The sequence below is a fragment of the Cajanus cajan genome, chromosome 11 (assembly GCF_000230855.2).
Source record: "Cajanus cajan strain Asha chromosome 11, NIPB_CcT2T_4, whole genome shotgun sequence".
Lineage (NCBI taxonomy): Eukaryota > Viridiplantae > Streptophyta > Magnoliopsida > Fabales > Fabaceae > Cajanus > Cajanus cajan.
Window position 1 is genome coordinate 41250513 of NC_138527.1, and position 17531 is coordinate 41268043.

Genomic DNA, 17531 nt, shown 5'->3' on the forward strand with positions numbered 1-17531 from the left:
CTAAACATACTTAAAAAATTGTTACTAAATTGTATATAATAATATATGATGCAACTAAGTTTTGTCTATAATAACATTAATATATGATGAAAGATTATACGGCTTTCGATCACATCCAAATGATGCTAATGATTAGTGAAAAACCAGATTAGTTCATAACGATTTAAGTCAGACCCTAAATTTCCCATTACATTTATTTACTAACTTCTTTGCTATATTTTGTTATAGGTCAGTCCTATAAACCTTTTGTGAAAACATTTTGTTAAAATAACTTGCAATGTATATCCTGTGTGAGTTCTTTATGTAGTTTCTTTACCGTATATGTGTTCGATAGCTAATTTATCTTTTAAAATAGATATAAGTATATTTTTAGATGATGTATCTTTTTGGCTACCAGGTAAACCCAACTTATCAAATCTCAACCTTTAATATTTTACTTTTCGTTGGTCAGATTTTCTCTTCAAACACAGCAAGAATAAAGAAAAAAAGCCATGAATGAAAATTCAAAAAGGAAAAAGTAATGAACACAATTCATATATCTAATGAACGCATGCACAGGGGAACACAACTCATATATCTAATAAATGAGTGTGGATCCACATCCGTAACAGGCTCCAATAACCAAAAACTATCATAACTAACACTGTTCCGATTATGATTTAAAAATTCTAATCCACAGAAAAATAAAGATAAATAGATTTTGACCTTAAGATAATCCTCCTAAAATCAGTTCCAAAACCAATGATGGATGTTAGAATTTCAATTTGACTTCTAGTCACTACTTTGAACAATAATCATGCCAATATTCTGCTTCGACAATGCTAAACCTAAAATTGCACATCACTGCTGAGTTTGTCCTGCCCATAGTTGATGATGGTACATCGGAATGTTATGAACGGACTGACTAGCATTATTATTGTAGAGTCCTGGATCACCTGACCCCTTGCTAAAATGACCATTCTCATTATCATCAGAGGACTCAGTTGAATTCCCTTGAGATGTAGGAGTGGTTGGAGTCACAGGACCACCAAAAGTTACCATTTGGGATGATGGTGTCACAGCCGGTCCAGATTTTGGGTTACTTGAGCTAGACTTCTTACCATCCGCAACAAAACTCCCCACAATGATCTGTTGATGATTTTTTAGAAGTCACAGAAATAATGCATCAGAGTTAGATCAATCCTTCATGCAGAAAAACTCTTCAATAGCCAAAATCATGTATGCACTATGTACTCTATATAATTTGACAAATTTTCAACCATTTGAAAATACCTGCACTAGAGATGCTGCAGTAAGCATTCCAACAACTTCACCACCCAATACTCTTCCATCAGGACCAGCTAGAGACACACTCAAGTTACTCATTCTGTTATGACCACTGTTATTTTCAGAATGTCGAGTAGAACCTGAAAGTGATATAATCTCAAATTGACCCTGTGAAAAAAAAAATGACGTGAAGTGAATCAAACTTAAATGCAAGTAAAAATAATAACATTCTGACTATTAAAAAGACATCATGAGAAGAACTATAGATGCAGCAAAATTTGATTCCTTCTCAGCAAAAAAATAAATAAAAAAAATATTAGTATTGTCATTTAAACTTCATTATTAATTATTAATCGATGCACCTTTACCAATTAAGAGTGTCTGAAAGATAGGAAGTAACATTTAAAAGCAATGACAAGAAAATGAAAGTTTCACACACAGCAGCACTAACACATGTAAATCACAAATTTGAACAATTGTATTTAAAAAAGGTTTAACCAAGAACTAAGGGTAAACCAGAATGAGAATCAAATTAGTGCACAAAGTCACTATTCTTCTGTGTTCCAAACTAGATTTTGGTTTGGAAAAAGTCAATAAAACCTGGCAGGATTAGGATTAAGTTAAGGAACATCTTCTTAATATAATAGTAATCTTCTTCTGTGTTCCAAAGTAGATTTTAGTTCCTATAGTCACTAAACTAGAGCTCATCAAGTAATCACAAAAACTTATAAATAGTGAGAGACCAATTGCAATATTTTATAATCAGAGGGTTTTAATATATATCCTAAAACAACTCAGCAAAAAGAGATTCTTAGTTGTTGGTTGGACCCAATCAAAACTGAAGAAAAGAGATATAAACTTGTGCACCAAAAAAGACCAACTTATGTGACAAGTAATATTGTGTGACTGACACCTCAAAATTTGTTTCTTCACAAGTCAAATTACCCATACATACAGAATCCCTATAGAGCTACTGCATGTTATCACAACATTTTCATTCAAACAATAGAAATACAATTTTCAAGACACTTTTCAGATCAAATTAAGCATTTAAAAAACACACTTCAAAATATTTTTTTCACAAAACAGATAGCTATCCAATCATTTTGAATCATTTATAGTTTTTACATCCATTCATTCACAGAGTTAAATCAAGATTGTGTACAAGAATTTATCCATTAAACCTAACTCTTAAGTATACAATATTTATTTGATATTTCTTTCCATAACAATTCTTAAGTAGATCTACCTACCTAATCTCATGGAAAAATAAAATATGTAATTTTTCTAAAAAAAATATAACATTCAGAATCTCGTATAAATGTTTCTGAATTCTGTTAGATTTCCCCTATATTCTGTTTCCCAAATAGAAAATTTTAACATAAATACGTGTATTTTAAAGTTCTGCTCGACAAACAGAACAACTAACATGCACACAAGCACACCAAACAAACAAATAATACGTCATATCATTAGCAATCAACACATAGAACAACAAAACTTTGAACAATGGTTATTGAAAGGATTCTAAAGGGATGTAAAAAGGTACCTCATAGGACACACCACCCCCAGAAGTTTCTGATTGCCTAAGGGTAACATTGCAGATTGCACCAGTAGCAGAGAGAATGCAAACTGTCCGCAGTCCTTGGTGACAAAAGGCCATAAGTTTTGCAGCAATATCCTACAAACAAAGAGAAGAACACTGCTGCAGTAAGAAACCCCCACCAAATATCAATAATAAGCTTAGTTACATTACAGAGCCAACACATAAGACTATAAGTCTATAACACAAGCTATTCAACAGTGAATAGTGAGTGAGAGATTGCAGTGCATACCTCGCCAGCTTCGGCTAAGATAACATGAGGAGTGAAACCAGTTCCACCGATTCCTGAGAAATAGAGGAAAAAGCACGATGAAAACAAATACAAAAGACAAAGACGCAGAGGAAAGAAGGAACAAGAAAACAGATGAAAGTGAAACGTAAACACACCGAGCGCGTCCATCTGCTTCTTTCCGGAGCCAGGGGGACGGCCGCGGTGCTTCTTAGCGGGAGGTTCGGCGGAGGAAGAGGAAGCATGGGTTGGGCCTGGGCCTGGGCCTGGGCCCAGACCCAGCGCAATGTTGCCATCGGGGGAGTATTTCCTGGGCCGGCCTCTCTTTTTCTTGGCGGAGTCCGAGGGAAGCCCGCACGGTTTCAACGTGGCCTCGCACGTGGCGGTGTTGTTGTTGTTGGCTGTGGTGGCGTCGTTGAAAGGGTCGGGCGGAGGGTTGCTGTTGAAAGGGAATCGCGCGGTGGCGGGGGCCATCACCGAGGGGTAGGAGGAGGCGGGGCCCACCATCATGCTTGGCGGTTGCGGCTGAGGCTGAGGCGGAGGCGGTTCCCGAGAATCCATCGCGGATCAAACGAGAGAAAAAGAAAGGAAAAACGAAAGCGAAACGGGAATGCGGTTGGATTGGATCCTGAGAAGAGAGTAATGTAACTAAGGAGTGATTGAAGAAGAAGAAGAAGGTGGTGATGAATGAAGAAGAAAATGCGGAGCGCTGAGTTAATTATAGGGGAACACGCGAATCGAACCGAGTCTCGGGGTTGTGTATTAATTTAGGGTTTTACTTTTAGATTTTGATTTTATTCCCTGTCTTACCCCTATTTTATTATTCTCACTTCCATGCTTTGACAACATTTGGATACGATAGTTACCCTTACCCATTCGCCGCTCCCTGTCAACTTCATCATCCTTCGCTTTCTACTTCTACTTTCTACAATCAACTTCTTCTTTTTCTTATATAAATAATTAAAATATTTGTACATTTTTTTTACTCTAAATAAATTTATTTTTTATTTTTAAGTTAAATTATTTTTTTGTTTTTTAAATTATCAATTTAGATAAATAATCTTTTTTTTCATCTTTTTAGAATTTCTTGTTTTGACTAATTTTAAAATTATTTGTCTTAAAAGTCCCTTTATGTATATTAATTAGGATTATAGATTGATTTTGACTTCTCTTTTATTTATACCAGTAAAAAAAAACATTTTGTACTTCTTAATTTTTAAAATAATTAAAAAAAGATAATTTAAGAATGATTGTAAGTGATTATTCATTAAATATGAGAGTTTTTTTTCAAAGGATACAATGATTCATTAAAAATAGATACCAAAACCAATTACACCATCTAGTAGTCTCTATAATTATCCCCTCTATAATTATAATAAAATTATAAATAATGTGTATAGTGTATAGATACTTTCATGTGGATTAGAGTAAACAATTTATAATTTTACTAAAAATTCTTAAAGAAGTTATGGCTTACTCTAATATAATTTTTTTTTTTGTAAAAAAATTAACATGTTGAATTGCTTTAATTGAATTTTTATTTTCAATTTTTAGATGAAAAATTAAATGCTTTCACTTCTAAAATTGTGTGTTTAGATAAGTAATCAATATTTTTTATTTTTTAAATTTATTGTTTTGGTAAAATATATAAATTCATTCGTTTTTTTAAAATTTTGTATGTAAATAAAATAATTAAACTTTTTAAAGATGAGAGAGGAGATAGAAAAGAACTATTAAATTGTTGACATTTTAGTGAATTTTTTTAAAAAATTATTTATTAAGATTTCCATTTAAAAACAAATAAGTATTAAATTTTATTTAATAAAATATCTAAACAAAAAAAAATATTCTAAAAATAAAGAAATCCTCTTGGAAATCACATTTCCTTTTAAAATACTTTGAATTTCAATTGATTAAAATTTAATTTAAATATTTAAAATATTATATTTCATTTAGTAAAATATCTAAACAATAAATTTTATTCTAAAATTTCAAATAGCCTTAAAAATTATATTTCCTTCTTAAAATACTCCATCTGTCGATTCAAGTATTTTATAAGTTTGTTTTACTCTTTATCTTACCTGTATGAAAAGTTTATACTGTTAGCATTTAAATATTAAAAGTATGATTATATTTTATTTGTAAATATAAAAATATAATAGATAATTAGGAAATATTACCTATTACCCATTAGTTCATTACCATGGTAACAATCACCTACTAATGTCACACAACTTCAATTTTACTAGATTTATTTTATTCACAAATAAAAGAATGCTGCATATGCCACATGAAAAATATATTTATAATTAGTTTGAAGTCGGATGTCTTCAACGGCAACAATTCAAAAGTAAAAGAAGAAAAAAAATAAAACAGATTTATAAGACTAACTAGAGATAACAAAATAGTATTTTTATTCTGAACAATATACAAAGTAAATGTTTATTTTAGGGTAAAAACTCTTTTTTTATCCTCAATTGTGTAACTCGTTCTCACCTTAGTTCTTCAAAGATTTAAAATAAAAATAAAAATAAAAAACTATCAAAGTATAAATTGTTTCTAACGTTCGTCTCGTCGTTAATGAAGTTCCATTAATTTTAATTTTAGAGTCTTGATGTAACGTTATGTGTGTGACAAGTTTTGTGTGATGAAGCTATCCACATGGGATGCCAACGTATTGAACAGTCACATGACCATTTTGATAGTACATTGTTAACTTTTAATTGTTTGCCAAGAGTTAAATTTAAATCCACGAAAGGGTTATTTTGTCATAATAGAGACTATTTTGTCTTCTTCCCTCACACTGTCCATCACCTTTCCATTTTCCTTCTCACGCATCATATCATCTCAAGTAGAATCTCCTCAACGATGTCCTCCCCAATAAGAGACTTTGTCTCTACTGGGGTCAAGCAACCCGATTGCTACGACGATATTAAAGAAGAATAGGCAACATTAGTCGTTGAAGCATGTTAATAGTACCCTGTTAAACACTTGTTTATCGTATATATACACAAAGTAGTTTTTCTCCTTGTTCAATTTGTGTTGCATGTATTTATTTGGTTGTCAATTTTGATGGATTTTGCATGTATGTTATTTGTCTTGGTCATTATTCTATTACGTTTTGGGTTATTGCATGATGTCATTATTGATTAACCCAATTCTTCACCACAAGGGTAGGTTCACAAAGAACGACAGGGAGTTACAGAAATATGTGGATGGAGAAATTTGTGTGTGGAAGGCATGCACACAGATTATGTAAATGTATTTGTCGTTCGTGATTTACGCATAACGTGTGGAAATTTTATTAGATTTTAGCAAGTTTTCTTCTTGGTGCCTAGAAAAGGGGTGTCGTTTGCATCTTCTAGAGAACGACGAAGATATCCATGCTATGGTTAGTGTTACTTGTGTCCAATTTGACAAAGACATACACGTTTACTTTGAGTACGTGGTGGATGAACAGCTTGAGATAATTCCATGTGGGAATGAAGCTGAGAAAATTAAGAGGATACAATTGAAAAGGAAGTCAAACTTATAAAAATTTGTGATTTTCAATAAATTTGATTTAATAAATTTCTGAATATATTTGATTAGGACCATGGTTGTTATTTATGAACAATGTTAAATATATGAACTTCGTATAAATATAAAGAAAATTAGTGTTTCTTTTTAGTTAACAGTTGTATAATTAATTTTCCATGAAGTATAGTTTAGGCGTACACATTTGTGTAATTGATTCTAAATTAGCGTGATTTATAGGATTTTATGTAAAGTCAGTTTGTAGTAATGTAATTTTTTGTTTGGATAATATACATTAAAAAACTATTTTTACACACTAGCATTTCAAAACTTAAATAAGAGTGTGTAATTATAGAAATCACCTGAGTTTAACTAAGGATATACATGGAACAAATAACACAACTATGGGTATACATGAAACAAATAACATGACTCGAGTTAGTATTGAAGCAAAGAACTACTTCTAACAGTTTTAATGAGATTATGTCTAAAACTTGAAATTATGTTTCCAACGCAATGTCAAACATCATAATCAACGACTAAATCACATTTAACCCATCTAGAATAAAGCTGAGACATGTCAAATAATATGTATCCAAATACACCCAAAATTGATTTTGTAAAAATGATCTTTTAAGTTACATGATTTATGTTTGAATGTTTTTATTCTAAAATAAGGTAGTAATAAAAGTTAGTATGAAACTTTTCATTCAGCCCATAAGTCTCCTAAAACTACTCCAAGACAAATTAAAGTATGAACCCAAAAATCAATTTTCAACTAATGGCATTGGAATTTCTCATGAAAAACTTGTTGGAGTTTAAGTGTAAAGTAAAGTCTAACATTAGTTAGAATTAGACATGTTGAGTAATATATAAGTGAGAAAGACCCACTTACCTAATGTTTTAATGTTTTAGATTATGTTATGGTGTCAAACTTACTTGTGTGACTTACTTATTACCTATTGTGTGGAGTGTTTTTTGCCGTAAAAACTTCCCAACAGTGGTATTAGAGCCGATAGTTCAACCAAGTGACTAGTGATCGACTCAGACGAGCATTGGTCAATACAATTGGCAATGGATAGATCCAAGAGAAGGATCCAGAATGGAATTGGCAGAAGATCCAATAGTGGGATCATCCCTTGTACTAAAAGTCTCCCTAGAGGTGTGAAGAGGACATGTGTTGTTGAAGTGCAACGACAGTGCAAGTAAGACTACCATTGAATACTCGTGATGCATGAAAGGCTTACGCTTGAGAGGGAACGTGACCATGTGGAAGGGGTTCACACTTGAAGAGGAGTGTTAAAGTTCAAGTATGAAGTAAACATTGATTAGAGTTTAACATGTTGAGTAATATATAAGTAAGAAAGACCCACCTACCTAATACCTTAATAGTGTGTTTGGATGAAAAATTTAAATGGAGTAATTCATTTATTTGAAGAATTTTAAATTCTTTGAGGTGAAATACCTTGTTTGGATGGAGAATTTATAAAGAATTTAAAATTCAAGCATTTATAAAATTTCTTGAAATAGTAGAATTTGAAATTCTCTTTAAAAAATAAGAATTTGAAATTCCTCATATTTTTTTCTTCTTCTTATTTTACTTATATATTTTATCTTATCTTACCTCTTCATGTTTTTAATTATTAAATATTCAACAATATTTTTAAAATTATTAAATATTATCTAATATTAAATTTTAAATTTATTAAATATTTAAAAATTAGCTAATATTTATTTTTATAAAATTTAGTTCAAAAATTTCAACATATAAATTTATTTTTAAAATTAATTTTACCATGGTAGAATCAAATTATTATATCCAACTTAACAATTTAAAATTTAAAAAATTTGAATTGACTTATCCAAACAAAATATTTTAAGAATGATAGAAATTGAAATCAAAGTAATTTAAATACAAAAAATTTAAAATTTCTTGAATTTGTAAAATCCATCATCCAAATACACCATAAAATTTTAAGTTATTTTGTAGTGTCAAACTTGTTTATGTAATTTACTTATTATCCATCGTGTGAAATGTTCCTTATTATAAAAATTTCCCAACAAAAGTTATAGCCACGTGTTAAATAAGATGGGTCGAGGATTATTTATATAATTTGCAATGTTACAAACATGTTTGTAATTTACAATTGATTGATTATGGATGCATATCTCATTTTGACCCATCTCTGTGACTAAATATAAATCTAATGTATGTATAACAATAACTAAATCTACTGTAGTCATAATTATAATTATAGTTGATATAAAAAGTGAACATGTATCTATAACTTTTATATATTCAAATCTAAAGGTTAGTAAGTTGTGCTAAAAGTAATCGTTCTCAAATAATTAGATATAGATCTTTTTTTAGTGTAGTACAAACTACAAAATGCGACCACAATATTAGAAAGAGAAAAAGTAGTTTGATATGTTTTTAATTTCTGTAAATATGGTAACTTTTTTCTTTTCTAGATATATATTCAAAAAAATTATTAGTTCTAGTCATTATAAAATTTAGAATTTTGAAAATGATTGCATTAACTTTTATGGCATAACTTCCCAAGTCATTTTATAATACCAGTGAGTTTATTCGACCAAATCATCCTACTAGTCGCTTACCTACGAGTTTATTATTCCAAATACCTGCATTGAAATTAAAAAACTAGTCTTTGATCTAACAAAACTTATTTTGTCAAAAAATATTAAGCATTTCCTTTGGCTCTCTTAATTTATCATTCAATATTTTTAAAAATTATTAATAATTAAAAATAACATTATGTGATAGAATAAATTGTTTATAATAATTTTAAAATGTAATTTGCATGTATTTAAAAGTTTTTCTTTATTATGAATTATAATTATATAAAATAAACATTTATTCTGTATAAATAAAATACTAGTTATTTTAAAATTTAATCTTTGTGAAATAATTATATTATTATGTTGTTAAAATTAAATGTTTCAAAATAAATTATTAATAATATTTATTTTAGATTATTTTTTACTTAGTTAACACGAAAATCTCATGTTTTAAACAATATTTAAGTCACAACAATTTAATAATCATTGACTTTATAAACTTAAAAAAACAAAAAAATAGGTTGTTAATGAAAATTATTTTATAACTAAAAGATATGTTATTTGAGTAAACATTCAATTTGGTATAAAAGATGATAAAAGTGACTTTGAATAATTATTTGTGAGATCCAAGTCCCTGAATTTTATTTCTTTTATGTCAGTTAGTCATTTTATTATATTTAGTTACTAACTTTGTTAGTTTCTTAAATAGTCGGGTTAACACTTATTCTCTCTTTTAATTGATTATTTTCTCTCTTAATTACCTAATATTGACCATAATACATAGTTTTGATACTTTGCAATCAATAATAAATACTAGGTCATATTTAAATATTATGATCATAGATGCTCTGATTAAAATGAAAGGTTATTATTGAGTTTTATGAGATTTCTTGTAATTGGATTTTTCTATTTTGGTCATCCTTATTTTCTTTATATTTTCTAACTACAAGTTTAGGATTATAAATATTAAATTATTAAATTTAAGATTTAGTAAAATGAGTAATCGTTCTTGAAAATCTTAAGTAAGGATGTGTCAATCAAACATAAACATGAGTATTTCTATTATAGATAATGAATCACAAAACTCTTATGATAGAAGTAGAAAATAACTTAGTGATAATGATTTTCTATGTTAATTAAGAGATAAAATAAATGTGACAATTAACTATTTTCTAGTCATAAAACTAACAAAGTTGGTAATTAAATATAACAAAATGATTAACTTATATAAAAAGGTTAAAATTTAGGAACTCAAGTACTAAAAGAAATCTCAAAGGATTTATCAGCTATCACTACCATTTTTTATAGTGATATGTCTTTTTGATATACATATTTTATTGACTTTTTTGTTCATCAATTTTCAAAACACTTTTTTTTATTTGGTTTCTATTTTATTTTTTTTCTCTAATTTACTGTAAATTTATTTTTCAAACTTCCTACTCCTTCTAAATAATCACTTAACTAGACATATTTTTAATTATTTTTTAAAAATATATATGTTTTTTTTACGTTAGTAATTAAAAATAATGACATTCATTAAAACAACTCAATAAAATAGTGTAAACCAATACATATAAAAAATTATATTTTCATTCTTGTTGATTATATTAAATTTATTAATTAATCATTTAAAAAATAATTAATTTTTATATTAATTACCTTCAAAGTTGTATTAACCATAAATACTAATTTATTAACATAAAACTTTTATATCAATAACCCATTGAAATTAAAATTTTACAGAAGGGTTTCCTTCTATCTAGTGTCCCCTAAAAATGTTATAAAATTTAAAAACCGTAATTTATGATTAGATAAAATAAAAGTGTAAAAACTTGTACAATCTCATTAATCTAGTATATTTTATTTGTAATTAAATTAAAAAATAAATAGTTCACCAAAAAAAGTCACGGGAGGCGCACGTGCCGTCAAATTGAATTGCTGAACGGGGTTTGGATGTTTCAATATTGGTTGCCAAATACGCTGACTAGCAAGAGCAAGTCTCCAGCGTTTCTCATTTTCTTCTTCTCGCCGTCGACGCCGTTTGTTTGCTTCTCCTCCTCCTCGCCACAGATCTGCGGCGGAGCCACCGTATCTGATTCTTCGTATTCTTCTGGAAGCTCTTCGTCTGAGAATTTGGAAATCGATACACCGGATCGGAGATGCCGGTGGCTGCTTCCGCTATATACTTCTTAAACCTCCGCGGCGACGTTCTCATCAATCGCCTCTACCGTGACGATGTTGGGTAACATCTCTTCTGCTTCTCTCTCTTTCTCCTTCTAATTTCCACCTTACTGCTTGGTGATCTTTAGCCATGAAATGAAATGAAAACCAACCGTTTCAATTGTTTGTACTCTCGAATGCTCTATGACCTATTTTTCGCCATTTTTGTGTTAACGAGCTCGGATTATGGAAAATAAGATGTGTTTGTTTGTCGTTTACGTGTTAGGTTCGTCGTAGTTGCTTGTAGGAAAACAATTAAGCATGCTTCAATAGAAGTAGAGAAGCCTGTATTAAGAAACATCGCGTTTTCAATTTTCAAACAATTTTTTGCTATTCGCCGAACATTTCCTTGTATTGCAGTTAGGACTAGTTACAGTGAGTTTCTGCTTTTGGAGTACACCGGAACTTGTTGATTGAGCTGTTAGCAGTTTATTTGTGATTTCATTGGGGGCAATATCGTGTCTTCTAATTCCTAGCTTTACAGGGGAAATATGGTTGATGCTTTTCGGACACATATAATGCAAACAAAAGAACTTGGTACATGTCCTGTGAGGCAGGTTGGCGGTTGCTCTTTCTTTTACATGAGGATCAGCAATGTTTACATTGTGATTGTCGTCAGCAGCAATGCTAATGTAGCGTGCGCTTTCAAGTTTGTTGTTGAGGTATTTAACCACTTGCTGTCACTGCCTTATCTGATGATGTATGGCTTTGTCTGTTCAATTATGATTCAGGATGCTGTCTTTGTTGCTTGTGTATTGCTTATTTGATTATAGTAAACATTTACATATGGTTATGTAAACGACCATGATTGATTATATGTCCTCTTTGCAGGCTGTTTCACTATTCAAATCATATTTTGGCGGTGCCTTTGACGAGGATGCAATTCGCAATAACTTTGTACTCATTTATGAACTCCTAGATGGTATGTATTTATCCGGTGATGAATAGGTTTCCATATCAGTTCAATTTTGTTGGTGGTCTCTAATCCATGCTAATGCTGAAAGTCAATGCATGGGTTTTAGTTTCCTATAATTTTAAAAACCGTTATTAGTTAGAAGAATATATTCTGGATAAGTTCATATATATGTTCAAAGTTTAAGTCAAGAGTTACATGTGAAAGTGGGTACCTACCCAGCTACCCTAAAAAGGGAGATGCAAGAGTATTACTGTGCACTACAAAATATTTATGTGATTTTAATTTTCTGGAAATATTATATACAAACACACAAGTCATGACATAATTTATGTAACTGGGTTTTCACTGGGAAAAACATAAAGAATCTTCTTCTAAACTAATACATTTATTTACGGTGACAAAACCTTCAGGTTGACGAGGGGAATCATACATTTTCTTTGTTGCAATTTTGGTGCCTCTTGCAAACTCTATTATATGGGTAAAAGTAGCTTGCCAAATAGTTATAATTCCATTTGCCCTTCAGAATTTGAAGGAACTACCATGGTTACAATAGGTAGTAAACTAAGGCTTGCTAGTGAAATGTAACAGAAGTGGCTGGTATCTTATGCATGCATATGTGAAACTGCAACAGTGCACTTGATAACTGTTCTGGATCTATCTATTTTGTCATCAGGTTGAAACAAATATGTTTTGCCAAGTCAAATCTTGTGTAATAATAAAAGACCAAGTAGTGTTTTCATGACAAAAGTATTTAACATTTGAATTTGAATGGGTTTATGTTAAATATTTACACATATTTGCAGAAATCATGGACTTTGGTTATCCTCAAAATCTTTCACCAGAGATCTTAAAGCTTTATATCACTCAGGAAGGAGTGCGTTCCCCATTTTCATCCAAGGTTAGTCTGCACAAGCTATCGTAAACACATTTGAAGTAAGTACATGAGTGCGAACTTGATAGAACACTGGATCACATTGACGTGAAAAATAGAAAAGGAAACGGAATCTTGGATCACATTTTGAACAGCCCACAGATTGGGCTGTTCAAAATGTGATTTCACAAGTTAGTGGCTCTGTGTGTGCATGTGTTATCTGTCTGTCCATTTGCTTTTGTTTTGTTTTAACATTTCATAATATGTTGTGTTGTTTGAATATTCCACTAAATCCTTTAATTCATCTTGTGCCACGTGCAATGGTTGGGGGGCACAGCCGTCAGATAGACCTGTTCCAAATGCAACTTTACAAGTTACTGGTGCTGTTGGTTGGCGGAGAGAAGGCCTTGTATACAAAAAGAATGAGGTGAGTTCTTTACTATCGTACTTCCATTCTTTATCATTATTGCCTTACTATTGCAAGTTTACAACATTGATCCATGGCAGGTCTTCTTGGATATTGTGGAGAGTGTGAATCTTCTTATGTCTTCAAAAGGTAAGTCATGAATTTTGGTTGTCTTCACATTGGTGTTTGCTTGATTGCATGCTAATTGTTATGATTTTAGGTGTTGTTCTACGCTGTGATGTTACGGGGAAGATTCTTATGAAGTGCTTTCTTTCGGGAATGCCTGATTTAAAATTGGGTTTGAATGACAAAATTGGCCTTGAGAAAGAGTCACAACTTAAATCTCGTCCTACTAAAAGGTAGTTTTCATTTGGACACAGTTCCCCTCATTTTCCTTCAAATGTTTGTCCTGTTACATTATCATAGAGAATTATGTTTTTACTTGTTTTTCCTCTAAAATTAGTCTGTTTTGAGTGTTGTGCTGGGAGGATAGTTCATCCTTATGTGTTTATTTGCTCTGCTATAATAGTAATATTGTTTTCTATTGTCAACAAATCTGTTTTGCAGTGGTAAAACTATTGAACTTGATGATGTCACTTTCCATCAATGTGTAAATTTGACGAGGTTCAACTCAGAGAAGACAGTTAGTTTTGTGCCACCTGATGGTGAATTTGAACTAATGAAGTAAGCTCCTGCCTTTTCATTATATCTCATTTTATATTAAATTTTGTGAATCTATAGCAAACGTATTACATGCATATGCTTTGGTTGGAAAAAGGGTGGGTAGATGGTTTAGCGATTCCTTCTCTTTGCCCTTATTTTTTTTGATTAATTATTTCAAACCACTGTTGGTTCTACTAGGCACTTGATAATCTATTTTTTGGTAGATTTTCATCATCAAAATTTGATTGCGACAATGGATTATTTGCATCCCTATGTTATGATTTAAGCTTTCTATGAAAGAGCTTTATTCCATCTACGACACCCTAATAGGCCACCAAAAGCACTATTGAAAGCTAATTTTGCTAAGATTAATATTGCTAATTGCTTACAACTGCCCAACGTACATAAATCCAGTTCTATTACCAAGGAGCTTAGTCAAGGGGTGCATCTGGATCTTTCTTATGATTTACAAGCATCCATTTCTTCAGTTTATTAAGTTTTCCTTGCCTTTGCTACAAATTTAAATTATTTGCTATTACGGAAATGTATTATATGTTCATGCCGTATGCAGTTTCCTATTATCCAAGTTTCACTTATTTAGAAAGATGGTTAGGCTCCCTTAGTTGTTAGATTACTTTCTTCCTTTCATAATGTTTGTGGCATTGAAGTGATTATCATCTTCTGCACAGCACCAGCTCATCATGAAATTCAAAGAATATTTAGTAGCTTCAAAAAGACTATTTTACCATTTTGCATCACTTATTATTAAAATCACAAGTGATATAGGATCGGTGAATTTTTAACAGTGCCAGAATGGTCATTGGTTTTATCTAATATCTGTTAATATCATTTTATATTCGTAGATATCGTATCACTGAGGGTGTTAATCTTCCCTTCAAAGTATTGCCAACCATTAAGGAACTTGGTCGAACACGGATGGAAGTAAACGTTAAGGTTTGAAAATTTTCATGTTGAAGGCCAAATTTATTGTAGGTCATTTATCCCCCACTCTTTATTTATTTATTAACATGTTTTTCAGGTAAAGAGTGTCTTTGGTGCAAAAATGTTTGCACTAGGGGTTGTTGTCAAAATTCCTGTGCCAAAACAAACTGCGAAAACGAGTTTCACAGTCACATCTGGCCGAGCAAAGTATAATGCAGCTATTGATTGTTTAGTTTGGAAGTAAGAGTCTCATTTTTATTATGATTACTATGTGAAACAAAGGTTGTTGAAAATGGTTTTCAGACCCTAACTTAGATCTTGAATAACATATAAAGTGGCACTAGTGAAAACATAAATCTGCATGCTTTTAATTTGTAATTTTATTTTTTTATAATCATGTGTGAAATGTGTTGTTTTACATTGGTAGAGTATGATGGGTTTCCCATTTTTAAAAAAAATTTAAATTGCTAGGGTTCTGTTTATTATGTGGTTCGGTTCTAACATCCAACTCTGTTCTTAATTTGCAGAATAAGAAAATTTCCTGGGCAAACTGAGCCAACCTTGAGTGCAGACGTTGAACTTATTTCCACGATGACAGAAAAGAAATCTTGGACTAAACCGCCGATACAGATGGAGTTTCAGGTTTGTTTTGCTTAACCAATTCCTTGAAAATGGCTGGATCCCGATTGCCTTAAAATATTTGTGAAAGCTTATTCATGAAAATGGTTGGAATTGGATATGTAATCAATCCAGCATAATGTCCAGCTTTATTGTATATGTGGGAATTAAAGAAATTTGGAGTTAGGACTTAGGACCTGTATGTTCATTATTATTATATTAATTATAGTAATGTATATTTAGGCGTAGCATAGGTCTAAGGCATTGACACAGCCTTTTCTTTTTCTCTATCTCTGACAAAATATTTTTTAAACTTTCCTTTTTATTTTTGGCCAAGTTTAATGAATAATAGCCTTCACTTCTGATGTAATATATCACATTCTCCTGTCGAGGTTATCTCTCCAAAGTCCAAACTCGCTTCCTATGTAGTAGCAGCAGTAGCTTGATGTAATAGTCTTATATTTCTGTATTGTTAATGCAGGTCCCCATGTTCACGGCATCTGGTTTACGTGTGCGTTTCCTAAAGGTATCCATCATTCCATTCTGACTTATTAGGCTTTTTTTTTTTTTTTTTTTTGTTCTGCATTTTCTTAGAATTCAGTGATTTATTTAATTTACTCTCTGAAGGTGTGGGAGAAGAGTGGATACAACACTGTTGAGTGGGTTCGTTATATTACAAAAGCAGGATCATACGAGATAAGGTGCTAGGCGACACATCTTGTAACGTCCGGATTAATAGGCGGAGATTGATGCAATCCCAAATACTTAAAGGCGCTGTTCTGTGTAGTTATTCCATTATACTTGAGTTTCTTGTTAAGGTTTAGGCGTCCCTCATCATAGTGTGCTGTCAAAATGATTGTGTTCGTGAAAAATCAGTTTGAGTATTTTTTATTCTAAGGCCAGCTTGTTAACGGAACTTTACAATTGATTTTATCTCCCTTGTAAACATTGTATTTTATTTTAATGATAATTTTCACTGAGTGGTGCATTCTGTAACTTTTACACTTCATATTGGAGTTGATCTATACTGCTTGAAAAGATATATGGTTGCTCATTAATTAAACACGGATTCGTTGCTTCGAGGGAAAAAGTCCTCTTTTAAGATTGATAGAATAAATAGCAAGCTGACTAGTTGAAAAAGTAATCTGGTATTGACTAACTCGGTGGTTGCAGCGCTCCTATCATATGACATGAAGGTACATTGATACCCTCAACATGTATGTATATTTGTGGATAGATCTATCAGAAAATTTATCTGGAGTGGACAACATGATAACGGATTGCACATGGTAATTTGGGATATAATAGCAAAACGAAGAAAGCGTGGTGGTCTTGGGATCCGAACTACGAGGAACCAAAACACTACGCTATTAGGAAAGTTCCTTTGAGACCCTATTCATCCTAACAATCTTTTGTGGGTCTTTTTGTTAAGAGATAAATATGTTGACCATGACAATTATTTGTCTTCCAGACAAAAAAAGAAAAGATCTACAACATGGAATGCTATTATAAAAGCCTTGGACTGTTTAGAGGAAGGATTTTCAATTAAGTTGGGTGTGTGCGAACTTAACATATGGTATGATTCTTTTGTAAAAAAAAGAATATGGTATGAGTCTTGGGTTCTGAAGGAACTGTTTACGGATTATTTATGTAATTATGTTCCCTGCGTGTGATTTTGACATATTATTGGAATAAAGATAT

General features: G+C 31.2%; 2 protein-coding genes across 2 annotated transcripts; one reads left to right on the forward strand and one right to left on the reverse strand.

The window, feature by feature from the left end:
- Positions 1-476: 476 nt before the first annotated feature.
- On the reverse strand, positions 477-3894 carry LOC109800643 (AT-hook motif nuclear-localized protein 8). The gene is made up of 5 exons (XM_020361442.3): positions 3257-3894; positions 3102-3154; positions 2816-2947; positions 1273-1434; positions 477-1128 (listed from the first exon to the last, which is right to left on the reverse strand). Exons 1-5 carry the CDS (start codon positions 3657-3659, stop codon positions 841-843), a joined length of 1038 nt encoding a protein of 345 aa, XP_020217031.1. The 5' UTR covers positions 3660-3894; the 3' UTR covers positions 477-840.
- Positions 3895-11152: 7258 nt separating this feature from the next.
- LOC109800038 (AP-2 complex subunit mu) lies at positions 11153-16826 on the forward strand. The gene is made up of 13 exons (XM_020360715.3): positions 11153-11436; positions 11899-12076; positions 12246-12336; positions 13134-13228; positions 13539-13628; positions 13709-13757; positions 13828-13966; positions 14175-14291; positions 15134-15224; positions 15310-15452; positions 15740-15854; positions 16312-16356; positions 16458-16826. The coding sequence occupies exons 1-13, from the start codon at positions 11354-11356 to the stop codon at positions 16536-16538; spliced, it is 1317 nt and encodes a 438-aa protein (XP_020216304.2). The 5' UTR covers positions 11153-11353; the 3' UTR covers positions 16539-16826.
- Positions 16827-17531: the final 705 nt, after the last annotated feature.

Excerpts from the sequence above, each read along its gene's own strand:
- LOC109800643 (XM_020361442.3), bottom strand. The coding sequence starts at position 3,659 with ATGGATTCTCGGGAACCGCCTCCGCCTCAGCCTCAGCCGCAACCGCCA. Across the intron at positions 3,155-3,256 it reads GAAGCAGATGGACGCGCTCG|GAATCGGTGGAACTGGTTTC; the intron begins GTGTGTTTACGT and ends TCTATTTCTCAG. Across the intron at positions 1,129-1,272 it reads CTGCAGCATCTCTAGTGCAG|ATCATTGTGGGGAGTTTTGT; the intron begins GTATTTTCAAAT and ends AATCATCAACAG.
- LOC109800038 (XM_020360715.3), top strand. The coding sequence starts at position 11,354 with ATGCCGGTGGCTGCTTCCGCTATATACTTCTTAAACCTCCGCGGCGAC. Across the intron at positions 12,077-12,245 it reads CTTTCAAGTTTGTTGTTGAG|GCTGTTTCACTATTCAAATC; the intron begins GTATTTAACCAC and ends TCCTCTTTGCAG. Across the intron at positions 13,758-13,827 it reads TCTTCTTATGTCTTCAAAAG|GTGTTGTTCTACGCTGTGAT; the intron begins GTAAGTCATGAA and ends TTATGATTTTAG.